General features: G+C 41.0%; 1 protein-coding gene across 1 annotated transcript in view; it reads left to right on the plus strand.

The window, feature by feature from the left end:
* Positions 1-8,938: 8,938 nt before the first annotated feature.
* papss1 (3'-phosphoadenosine 5'-phosphosulfate synthase 1) overlaps positions 8,939-12,743 on the plus strand; it is a 47,631-nt gene continuing 43,826 nt past the window's right edge. Inside the window, exons 1-2 of the mRNA XM_043673962.1 lie at positions 8,939-8,959; positions 9,806-9,920. Coding sequence (XP_043529897.1) covers positions 8,939-8,959; positions 9,806-9,920 — 136 coding nt within the window. The remainder of the gene's footprint in view (positions 8,960-9,805; positions 9,921-12,743) is intronic.

Below are 12,743 nucleotides of genomic sequence, written 5' to 3' on the forward strand. Positions count from 1 at the left end.
TTCAGCTTCCAGGTGCTCAGTAAAAGTTGTGGATGCCTGGTTTGCTCAAGATTATTGGAAATATTAGAGAAAGAAAGCTATGCTTTGTTTTTCTGAACTGTGACCATAATCTTCCAGTTCTTTCTAACTTACAAATTTCCCTTGCCAAAAAATAATTAACCCTCTCATTGATTTACAGAGAAGATCTGTCTGTTAAGGGATAAGCAATGAGCATCACTTAGCATAAATTAGCTCACTCCCTTACCCTGGAAAGAATGAGGACTGCAGGTGCTGGAGATCAGAGTCTAAAAATGTGGCGCTGGAAAAGCACAGCTGGTCAGGCAGCATCCGAGTAGCATAAGTTCGAAACCTCGATTCTCCTGCTTGTCGAATGCTGCCTGACCAGCTATACTTTTCCAGTGCCACACTTTTAGATCTTACTCCCTTGTCCTGTCTACTTGCCCTGCCTAACTTGCTGCGACTGTTGGATTGTACTTGCATCCTCACCCTCTCACCTTGTCTTTGCACACTTATTCACTCTGCCCACCTTACTTACTTACTTACTTGCTGTGTCCCATCTCTTACTGGCTATACATCTTGCCTCTTTACTGTTGATTCTGGAGCACCTATGGGGTCAGCTAGTTAAGTATTTAGCGAGTTTTGAGAAGATTTGTAGCTCAGGTTGAGGTTCTGGATGTAGATTTGCTTGCTGAGCTGGAAGGTTAGTTTTCAGACGTTTTGTCACTATACCAGGTAACATCATCAATGAGCCTCTGTAAGAAGCATTGCCATAATGGTCTGCTTTCTATTTATGTGTTTAGGTTTCCTTGGGTTGGTGATGTCGTTTCCCGTTCTTCTTCTCAGGGTCTGGTAAACGGGATCCAAGTCAATATCATTGTTGATAATGTTCCGGTTGGAATGCTAAGCTTCAAGAAATTCTCGCGCTTGTCTCTGTTTGGCTTGTCCTAGGATGGATGTGTTGTCCCAGTCAAAGTGGTGTCCTTCCTCATCTGTATGTAAAGATACTAGTGAGAGAGGGTCGTGTCTTTTTGTGACTAGTTGATGTTCATGTATCCTAGTGGCTAATTTTCTGCCTGTTTGTCCAATGTAGTGTTTGTTACAGTTCTTGCAAGGTATTTTGTAAAATATTTTTCAGCTGGTGTTTCTGCTATCCTGCCAATACTGATTTGTAGTCGATGGGTAGAATGAGCTGCATGTTGCTTTTACCTGCAGTGTGGCTTATTTCTCCAGCTATCTATGGAAGCTAATTGACTGACTGGCTGGCTGCTTATTGTGGAAAGAAAAGGGACCAGGGATTTGAGAAATTTGACACACCTCTATCAAAAATAACATGTTTGGTGTTTACTAAGTACCCTCAGGAGATCTGGGGTGGAATATAACTCAATCTGAAAACTGAGCTCTGTTCTCTGGTTTAACTGTTAAAGTGCTGGAATATGTGTGTCATAGTATCTTCAACTGAATAAATGTCCAAAACTCCACAATAGATGTGCATTATAAGGGAAAGCATCACTTCCCCAACTGCTTCAAGAAGATCACCATCATCCCGGTACCAAAGAAAACACATGCAATGTGCCTCAATGACTACTGCCTGGTGACCCTGACCTCCATAATTATGAAGTGTTTCGAAAGGTTAGTCATGGTTCACATCAACAGTAACCTCCCAGCCTGCCTCGATCTCTTACAGTTTGCCTACTGGTCCATGGCAGATGCCATTTCCCACTCCTATACTCATCCCTGGAATATCTGGACAAGGATACCTATGTCAGGCTCTTACTCGTTGACTACAGCTCCACCTTCAACACTCTCATCCCAACCAAACTAATCTCCAAACTCCAAAGTCTTGGTCTCTGCTCTGCTTCTGCACTGGATCCTCAACTTTCTGATCCACAGACAGCAATCAATGAAGGAACGCAGCAACCGCACCACCTCCCCAGCAATCCTCAACACCACTTAAGCTTTTATATCTTCTGTCTAATGGAAGAGTTTGGAAGAGATTATAACTGGGGTGGGAGGGGTCATTGATAATGTTGGCTGTCTTTCCACTCAGCCCCCTACTGTACGCCCTGTACACTCACGACTGAGAGGCCAAAGTTTTTCCAAACTCTCAACTAAATTTTCGATGTTGACACCACTGTTGTATGCTGGATATCAAACAAATGATGAGACAGAATATAGGAAAGAGAGTTCTTGGTAACGTGGCGCAAATATAACAATCTGTCCCTTTGTCAGGAAAACTAAAGAGCTGATGATCGACTTCAGGATGCACGGAGGAGGGTACACCCTTATCTCCATCAATTGAGCTGAGGTGGAAATGCTCGAGAGCATCAAGTTCCTAGGAGTGATGATTACCTGCAGTCATACCTGGGCCACCCATGTTGATGTGACAGTCAAGAAGGCACAAACTGCTTCCTCAAGGCTAAGGAAATTCAGCATGTCCATAAGAACTCTCAACAATCTTTACAAATGCACCATAGAAAGCATTCCACAGGTAGTTCTGGGATAATGTGTGTTTTGGCAGACCGATTTGGCAATAATGTCGCTGAAGAATTAGGGAATGTTTTGGAGAATGCTTACCTCCATTGGCAATAATACAATTCCAGCGGAGATCGGTTCGCACGCTTTGTTCTGCACATGCCCCAATGTGTGTGCCAAAACCTCCCTGCCATTCTGCACATGCACCAGTGTCAGCTGCTGACAGAGCAGTTTTCTTTTTTAAATGTACTGTGTTAAATTTACTTTTGTTCATAAATATAGTTTCACCCTTCATTCAAGCTGTGCTATACCGGGCTAGTTAGACTTTTGGGTGATTTTTGAGTGATCAGGTGTGATTTTGTTTTGCCAGTCTGCCGATAACTCCACGTTTCCGATAGACCCCATTATTTCTGTTAAGCGAGGTTTTGCTGGAACGCAACTATGATGCTACAGGTGAACTACCTGTATCTGGATCCATCGAGGCTCTGCCCAGGATCATAAGAAAGTGCAAAGTTGTGAACACAGTTCAGGCCATCATGCAAATCAACCTTCCATTCATTGATCCATCTACACTTCTTGTTGCGTGGAAAGGCAGCGAACATTATCATTCACCCCTCCCAACCTAGTTATAATCTCTTCCATCAGATAGAAGATACAAAAGCTTAAATACACGTGCCAACCGGTTCAAGAACTGCTTTCTCCCGCAGTTATTAGACTTCTGATTGGACCTCTCAAATTTCAAATCTGATATTAATCTTGCTTTTTATACACCTTTGTAGCCATAGCTTTGTATGGCTCACTCAGTGTGATTGAATAATGATCTTTGTCTGTTATGATCTGCCTGTACTGCACACAACAAAACATTTCACTGTACTTAGGGACATGTGACAATAATAAAGCAAATGAAATCAATCACTAATTACCAGGTGACCAAAGGCAAATTTATGATAAGATGCAGGAAGTGCAAAATTCTTTCTTGTGAAGCTCACTGCAGAAGGCCAATGAACAAAAACTCTTTGGAGAATTTCTTTCCCACTTCTGCAAAATGCTTCCTTCAGTTATAGGCTCTACAGCACAGAAAAAGACCCTTTGAATCTAACTTGTCTGATCCAATTTTCCAGCATTTTGCCCATAACCTTGGCATCACAAGTACACATCTAATACTTCTAAACTATCATGAGGGTTTCTGCCTTGACCACTCTTGCAGGCAGTGAGTTCCAGATTCCCATTGTCCACTGGGTAGGGAAAAAAAAGTCCTCACTTCCTCTCTAAACTTCCTGCCTTAATGTTATGCGCTCTTGTTATTGATCTCTCTACAAGGGGAAAAGTTTCTTCCTGCCTACCCTATTTTTATGTCTCATAAGTTTATACATTTCGATCATGTCCCCCCTCAGTCTCCTCTGTTGAACTTTTACTCGGGCCCTGTATGCAGTTGAATCTGGGCATTCGACATTTGCCGATTATTGAGTTTTTGACTCAGTTGTTTTCCTTCAATCTTGCGTTGGACAACCAGAATGCACAGCAGCTTGATGAAACGAGTAATATTGATTCTTGATGTCATTCCGTATAAACAGGAGTTACTTCAAACCTAGGAGGGGTCTAGTGATGCTCTATTGGTCACTGTTGGGATTGATTCAAGTGGCTGAATTGTGTAATTTAGTGACTAACCTGAGCACACAATGTAACTTCCTGCTTTCACCCACCAACATCACCTCATTTATATAGGTATGCCCAACATTTTTGGTCAGTAGCTCAGAATCATTGATATCTAGTCTTTGAGCTGCCATTTCCTCCGGTTGGGCCCTGGTCAAACTGAATATTAGAAATGAAGGTAGGAATAGGCTATCAAACCTGTTCAATCATTCAGCAAGATGGTGGAAGTTAATCACTGAAGGAAACAGCAATGGTGTCTGCTTAATCATGGCAGAAACTGTGCCTCAGATTTGCATGTTGTAGTATTGTTACTTGCTCAACATCAAGTTGTTGTCTGAGCTGCCCAGACGACCAATTGAACATGTTTCTGAAACGAGGAACCTGCTCAATAGTAAGGGAAGGTAATAGAAATATAGGGCAGGCAAGCTGTCATCTGTAAAGAGAAAAGGTACCTCATCCTGACACCAACATCTCAAAATTAATTTTAGAAGTGTTTAGTATTTCTTGTGTTTACTGCTTTTCTCAGATTTTCTAAGTCGCATTGTGCAACACCTCTGACAGACAGAATTTGGCTTTGGTTGATTAGTTTTTGTATTGCTCAAAAGTGCTGATGCCAAGGCCTGTGTTTATTGATCATATCTAATATCCTTTGAGAAGTTAGTGGTGAACTGCCTTCTTGAAATGGTGCGGTACGTGCGTACGTATGCCCAACATGTTTGTTCAGAATCATTGATATCTAGTCTTTGAGCTGCCTTTTCCTCCGGTTGGGCCCTAGTCAAACTGAATATTAGAAATGAAGATAGGAGTCGGCCATCAAAACTGTTCAATCATTCAGCAAGATGGTGGAAGTTAATCACGGAGGGAAACAGCAATGGTGTCTGCTTAATCATGGCAGAAACTGTGCCTCAGTCTCCAGCGGTGGGGAATCTTCCTGCAATTACATTGGAGGTGGAAATGGGCCAATGCTTTCCTGTCCATGGAGGAATGTGAATTAGGCATCAATTATCCCTAAGCCCAGTGGAATTTTGAGTGCTTCAGGGATTAGATACAAGTAGCACCAGTTTCCTGTGTCACTTTTAAGCCTCTTGTGTAAAACCTTTATGGATTTGCTTGTGGTTTTTTTGGAGGGATGAACAGTTGGTATCTGATTGAGAGACTCTGCATTAGGAAGTCCAAGAGTTCAGCGACGATCCCTTGTGAAGTTACAGCAACAACCGTTGCTCCCACTGCAAGTTGAATTCGGTTGGATTTCCCCCACATGAGCAATGTGATTCTCACCGGTTTCTACTGGTGAACCTAATAGGAATGTCAATTCTTTCCCATGAATGAACTCATTTCAGCTACATTTATGCCTTTGTACTCCCATCTGTCACTTTACCTGGTTGATTAAGGCTGAATTTAAGTGCAGTGCTACCTCAGGGTGAAATCATGCATGTGTGAAATTAAGAGCATTGCTACAAAGTGAAGAAGTGGCAGCTGGCCAAGCAGACACAATCTGGGAGTGCAGGCCTCGGAGTATCTAAGTTAGAGTTTAAAGACAACAAATACCCCTGTATGGTTCGCTCTGACTTTGAGATCTCTGAGTCCTTGGTGAGCAGAGCTATCGGTGGGTTGGTGACTGCAACAACGATGCCAGTGGCAGGTGACTGCTGAGGGAATGGGAGTCACCTTCCGGTTCTAATTGCACATTATTTCCATTGTTTCCATATACCATTGTGGTTACAAAGGAGAATTTGATTGCTTAATTTGTTTCTATTCCTTGGCAATTACTTTTGGATCTTCCCAAAGTTTATTTTCTCATCTTAAATTTGTAAAGTCTGCAGGCTTTATGACAAATTACATTACACTCAATTTGCTCATCTAACTAATTGGTGTAGACTTCACCTGCACTACTTAAACACTCTTTTCACACCAGGGATATTGCGTGTTCCTTCCAGCCAAGAATCTTCATAAATCAGATATTTGTTAATCTGTGTCTGTTATATAGCCATGAGCTGGCTGACCTTGTATCTTCATTATAAACATTGCCTGCTTTGTATTTGTTGTGACACGAGTGCATTGCCTCAGTCTATTTGCTGCTTCAACTATCTGCGGCTAACTGATGTTGGAAAAGTCAATGCTTTTCTTTCTTATTGTCTTTGGTTGAAACTGTGAGCCGAGAGTTGAAGGTGACTATGATAGGTTGCTTTGGTATTTATTTTATAAGACCTGAGGAAATTAATTGCAAGTTGATTCTTGTTCAGAGAGGACTGTAGATATTTCGGCATTGGAGGTGCATTATGGATCCGGCAGATAACAGGGACCATCATGCAGGCCCGTGACAATAGTCCAACAAAGTGTTTGGAAAATTATGGGAATTTAGTGAATATTCATCAGTCTTTTTTTTTTATTGAAGATGTCTTCAGAAATCAAAAAAGATATGTTCTTTCCCAATGCTACTACATATCTTTGAAACTGCTTAAGTGAGATGGCCAGTTACATCTTTTTCTGCTGTGGTTCTGTTCGCCGAGCTGGAAGTTTTTGTTGCAAACGTTTCGTCCCCTGTCTAGGTGACATCCTCAGTGCTTGGGAGCCTCCTGTGAAGCGCTTCTGTGGTGTTTCCTCCGGCATTTATAGTGGCCTGTCCCTGCCGCTTCCGGTTGTCAGTTTCAGCTGTCCGCTGTACAGGCTTCTTTGTTTCGCTTGCCCTATAATGGTAGTGCTGTCCCAGTCAAATTCATGTTGCTTGTTGTCTGCGTGTGTAGCTACTAGGGATAGCTGGTCGTGTTGTTTCGTGGCTAGTTGATGTTCGTGGATGCGGATCGTTAGCTGTCTTCCTGTTTGTCCTATATAGTGTTTTGTGCAGTCCTTGCATGGGATTTTGTAAAAATGGGATTTTTACATCTTTTTCTCTTAATTTATCTCTCAATTTATCCCTTAACAGTGTATGTGTCTATATGAATGTGGATCAGAATCAAAAAGGATTGGATTAAATCATACGCTTGAATTATCTTTTTGTTTAACTTGGCCCAGCTAATGCTATTGTATTAAAGAAAAAAGTTAATTATTTTTGTTTATGCTATAAACTTGATGTTTCTATCGGTTACTCAAATCTGGTTAGGAACCATTGGGTCAATTTTTTTTCTTTATTTATTTGTATGATGTGGGCGTTGCTGGCTGGCCACCATCTTATTGCCCATCCCTAGTTGCCCTTGGTCATTGAATACTTCAAATTTACTGTGTTACAAATACAAGGATGGGGAGACTGATTTGATTTGGTTGTCTGTCTCTGTATCGTAACACTAGAATTGTTAAAAATAGAACCACGTTAAAAGAAAATTTATAATTGCCCAAAGATCAGAAATTAGACGTAACATTAAAAAGAGCAAAAATTGACCCAAGGTTGGAGAAAAATTAAAGTTCGAGATAAAGCTAGCCAAAAGTATAAAAGCAAATTGACTGTCTACAAATATTTAAAGGAGAACATATTACAGTGAGATTGGAGATTTAATATTGGAAAGTAAGGAAATGACAGATGAATTCAATAGGTATTTTGCATCAGACTAAACTGTAGAAGATACATGTAACATCCCAGAGGCAGGGGTAAATCAAGAATTGGAGGGAAGGGGGGAACTCAGGAAAATCACAATCATGAGAAATAATCTTGAGTAAATTGTTGGAGCTGTGGGGTGATGTTACTTGGGTCCTGATGGACTTCATCCTTGTGTCTTTTTTTTAAAAAAGTGTCAAATGAGAAAGTGGCGAGATTCAGGAATGCTCCAATTGCATTGAAAGGTAGCAAAAATGTTGTACTTCATTAATAATAATAATAATAACTTGTATCTAAATAAGTTCAAGATAACCTGACAGAGTCAACATAGTTTTGTGGAAGTGAAAATATGTTTGACCAATTTATCAGAGTTCTTTGAGAAGGTAATGTGCTCTGGATATAGGGGCATTGGTGAATGTACTGTAGTTAGATTTGTTAAGGCATTTGATAAGGGGTCACATCAAAGATTATTACAGAAAGTAAACATTCATTGTGTAGGGGTTACATATTGACACGATAGGTTGGCTGGCTGGCTGACTTGATGCCGGAAATAGGCATGAATGGATTGTTTTCTGGTTGCAAAAATGTATCACGTGATATGCCACAGGGATTGGTGCTGGGAACTCGTGTTTACAATTTACATAAATGATTGGACGTAGTACCTGATGGTATGGTGTAAATTGTCCATTTGGGCAGTGAGATTAAATAGCATATCTAAATGGTGTGAGGTTGCAGACCCCTGAGATGCCAGAGCATCTGGGGTATCCTCATGCATTTCAAAAGGTCAGCGTACAGGTAAAGCAGGAAATTAGGAAAGCCAGTAGAACGTTACTTATGGCAAGGAGAATTGAATTAGGAAAAAGTAGGACAGTTATTCTTCAGTTAGACAGGGCGTTGGTGAAACTGATCTGGAGTACTCTGCCCAGTATTAGGCACCTTATTTATCAGGAAGGATGTAAATACAGTGGTGGCATTTCAAAATAGGTTTACCATAAAATGCCTGGAATGAGGGGCTGGCCGACAGCTGGACAAGTTATGCTTGTATTCACAGAAGTTTATAGAGAAAGAGGTGACCTGATTAAAACATACATAAACTGAGGATGTTTCCTTTTCACTAGAATCTAGAACTTGGGTCGCTGACTCAAAAACAGAGGTTGCCCAATTAAGCGGGATGAGGCAAAGTGTTTTGTGTTGTGAGCCTTTGGAATTCTTTTCCTGAAAAGGTGATAGAAGTAGAGACCTTGAATATTTCTTAGGTGGAGCTGGACAGATTATTGTTAAGTAATGGGTACAAGGTTCACAGAGGTAAGTCGGAATGCAGATTCAATGTTAGAATCAGATTAGCTATGACCTTTTTGAATAATGGAGCAGGCTTCAAGGGGCTGCATGGCCTGTTCCTCCAATTTGTATGTTTATATGAGTGCTTGGCTATTTTTCTGTCTCCTCTAAATTGGGCAATTCTAATACTCTCTTGGGTTGCTCACATTTTTCACTCCGACGCAATGAAATTGATCCTGCACTAAGACCTGTTCGCCCACCACCCCTGGTCATATTGGTCAAGATTGGCTTTCTGTTCCTTTTTGCCTCAAATTTTAAAATGATTGTCCTTTGTGCTTAAATGTGCCCCCATTCCAACACTAACCATATTGATTAACTGTGGTGATGTATCATAGTTGCAGATTAGCATTTTAATTTAGGAATGGATTTTTGGTCTTGGTCTAAAGGCAATGAAGTCTGTTTTTAAAAATAAACCATGATTGTTAATTCTGGTCAGCAATTCTGAAGGCACCAGTTAGACATGATATAAGTTTGAGGCTATTGCAGGTTGTGTAGATTTTGGCTCAGAAATAGGCCTTTGGCCAGTGTTTATGCTTCTTCCCACTCTACTTCATTTTATCTTAACATCCTAACCTTCTGCTCCTTTGTTCCTCAGTTGCCATCAAACCTTTCCTTAACTGCATCCATGGATTTAACTTAAGTTATCTTATGTGATAGTAAGTTCTCGTGGTTTTCTTCTATTAATGCATTCTTTATAGAAGGACAGATTCAGCAGTGAAGAGCCAAGTGTAATATTGTTCATCTGTTGAAATAACTTGGCTGATGCCCCAAATGGTATTTGTTTCTCATTGTTCTGATTTATGTATTTTACAGGGTAAACAGAGAGCAACCAACGTAACCTTCCAGGCACACCATGTCAGTAGAAACAAGCGTGGGCAGGTTGTGGGAACCAGAGGTGGTTTCCGTGGCTGCACTGTCTGGCTTACAGGTAACATTGTCTTATTCTTAAATGCTACCAGGGTTTTCATTCTGAGCAAAATATGACCATCACAGCTTGCTTGACTCTCAATGCAGTGGAAGATTATTCCTATTCTCCTCCACACTAACCTCCTCACTGACCCCCTTCCATGCTTCACTCTCAAGTCACTCTGTCTCAAGATTTTGTGTTCCGTCCTGTCAAGATCTTGGTCCTGCTAGTTCAACATTCTTGTCATGCTGGGATACCTTTGGTCCATATCTATCTTTCATCTATTTCAAATTATTTGCCTCTTTTTCAAATCCTTGCCCTTTTTCCATGGCCTTGTTTACCTCCTGTCCTGTGTTCCTTAAACTCTACCAAACTCTGCCTTGTTTACGCTCATCTTCCCCTGGACCTGAGCTCTTTATTCCCTACTCATATCACCTTGTATACATCTCCCTCCTTCATTGGTTCCTCTTTTGATGTTGGAGCTTTATGTTTATCCTCATCCCTGAGACTTCCTCCAGAAATGCCTTCTCTGAACCTGATTATTTGACCATTCAGTTTGACAGTTCTCTTCACCCCCACCTCTGATACCTTTTGTTCAGTTTTATTCATGTGAAGCCCTTTCGAAGTGTTAACAGCGCAAATCAAAATAGATTTATTATTATCCTTTTTTTGTGTTTCTCATAGATGATGCATCAAGCATTGATTAAATTAGATTTTGTATTCAAGCTTGTGTTGTGGGCATCGCTGGCAAAGTGGCATTTATAGTCTCTGTCAATTTGTCTTGAAAAGGTCATCATGTGTCATATTGAACCACTGTAGTTTGACATATGAGTACTCTGCTTAACTGCTTGGTCTGTGCAGTTGAGAGTTACCTCCATAATGATAAAATTAAAGTTGCATATAGCTCAAACCACTTAAAGACAGCACTATTCCTGCCCTAATAATACAAGTTCTCTTTTGTTTTAATTCCAACCTGACATCCTCTTCAGCTGATACCAGCTTTTTATTTCTAGATTTTAAAAACTGGATTAAAATTCACAACATCATAGTTGGATTTGAATTTGCATTCTTTGGATTTTTATTTTGTACACTGGGTGTGTGCATCGTTAGCAAGGTCAACGCTCATTGTTCCTTCCTCATTGCCCAGAGTATGGTTGAGAGTCATTGCTGTTGGTCCAGAGTGACATGTAGGCTAGACCAGGCAAGATTTTCTTCTTAACGAATATTAATGAGCCAGCTGGATTTTTATAACGATTGACAGTGATAGCATGGTCAGCATTAGGCTAGCTTTTAATTTCAGGTTTTTTGATTGAATTCAAATGCCATAGTGGGATTCTGTGCCCCCAAAACATTAGTCTGGGGTTCTGGATTACTAGTTTAGTATCAGAATTATTTCACTGCTGTCGTCTCTAAAAGCAATAATGTCTATTCTACCTGCTTAGTGCACATTGTGATGTAGCTTTGATATAGGAATTAGAACAATTTGTTGACTGAGCAAGCCTTTTTGTTTCTTGATTTGCTTAGCAATTCTGTGTGTGGGCAAGCACAGCGAGGGAGGAGACAAGGTGCAAAAAATGAAGATGTAAGAAATTGTTTATTTCTACTTGTTTACGCTCATCTTCCCGGAGTTTTGACTGCGTTTGATCTTTTGACTTCTAGCATGTAAAAATAGAGTAAATATAAATCACAAATCTGTTTTGCCAAAAGGGGAAGAGTGAATTTTTTTTTAACTTAAAAGGCGCAATTTCCGTTTAGGTTTTCAGAGTAGAATTCAATAGCAGAAGATTGGGCAGTTTGGCCACACCAGCATAAAAATAACTACAAAGTTTAGAAGGGACTCACCAGTTGTTAGCTTGTAGTCAGAGCTCCATGCAGCCACTGCTGCATCAGAGCGTGTGACCCCAAAACTTTGGCTGACAGTCCCACTGGGAGTTGCGGCCCACCATTTGGGAGGCCCTACATATGTTCACTCGCTGGTGCTGTGCTTTCCTTCTGATTTCACAAAGTAGCAGTATGTGACTAAGAACTAGGAGTCTAGCTGCTTGGTGGATTCCAGGCCTAACACCATGTGAGTGGGAAGAGAAGCTATTACAAATGATTGTTTGGCCACAGTTAGACAGGTAAGAATGGTTAGTACAGGTACACAATCCTTTACCCGAAAACCGTTGGGCCAATTATGTTTTAGATTTTGGAATTTTTCGGATTTCAGAATAAATGACATTTTCACAGTGAAAAAGAAATCTTACTGAACAGCAGCCCCACGTGTGACTACGACAAGTGCTGAGATACAATTGACGCCTGCCAGTGCTGGGCCACACCGCCACGTCACATCTGAGTGACATAGGTCAAGTGGGTATGGAGTTGGGTCACCTGTTCGCACGCCAAACAACCTTGTAATGCCGAAAAAAAACCTCACAAGGAAACTTTGGATTTCGAGTCTTTTCAGATTTCGGAATTTCGGGTAAAGGATTGTGTACCTGTATTACCGAGCTGTATGGCTACTGACAAGTGGTGTGGTCAACTTTGTCAAAGTCTGCAGACAGTTTGACACGCATAAGGAGGGAAAGTTTACCATGGTCACAGTTGGCAAGAGCTGTTTCAGTGTTGTGGCTGAATTGTTGTATGGCCAGGAAGCCTGATTGGAGGAAATTGGGTGGAAAGCAGCAACATGTTCAAGGTTCTCAGAGAAGAAAATGATATTGGAAGTTGAGCTGTTTGCAAGGGGTGGTGACTCAGATTAGATTAGATTAGATTAGATTAGATTCCCTACAGTGTGGAAACAGGCCCTTCGGCCCAACAAGTCCACACTGACCCTCCGAAGAGTAACCCACCCAGACCTGTTTC

This window comes from Chiloscyllium plagiosum, chromosome 32, assembly GCF_004010195.1.
Source record: "Chiloscyllium plagiosum isolate BGI_BamShark_2017 chromosome 32, ASM401019v2, whole genome shotgun sequence".
Lineage (NCBI taxonomy): Eukaryota > Metazoa > Chordata > Chondrichthyes > Orectolobiformes > Hemiscylliidae > Chiloscyllium > Chiloscyllium plagiosum.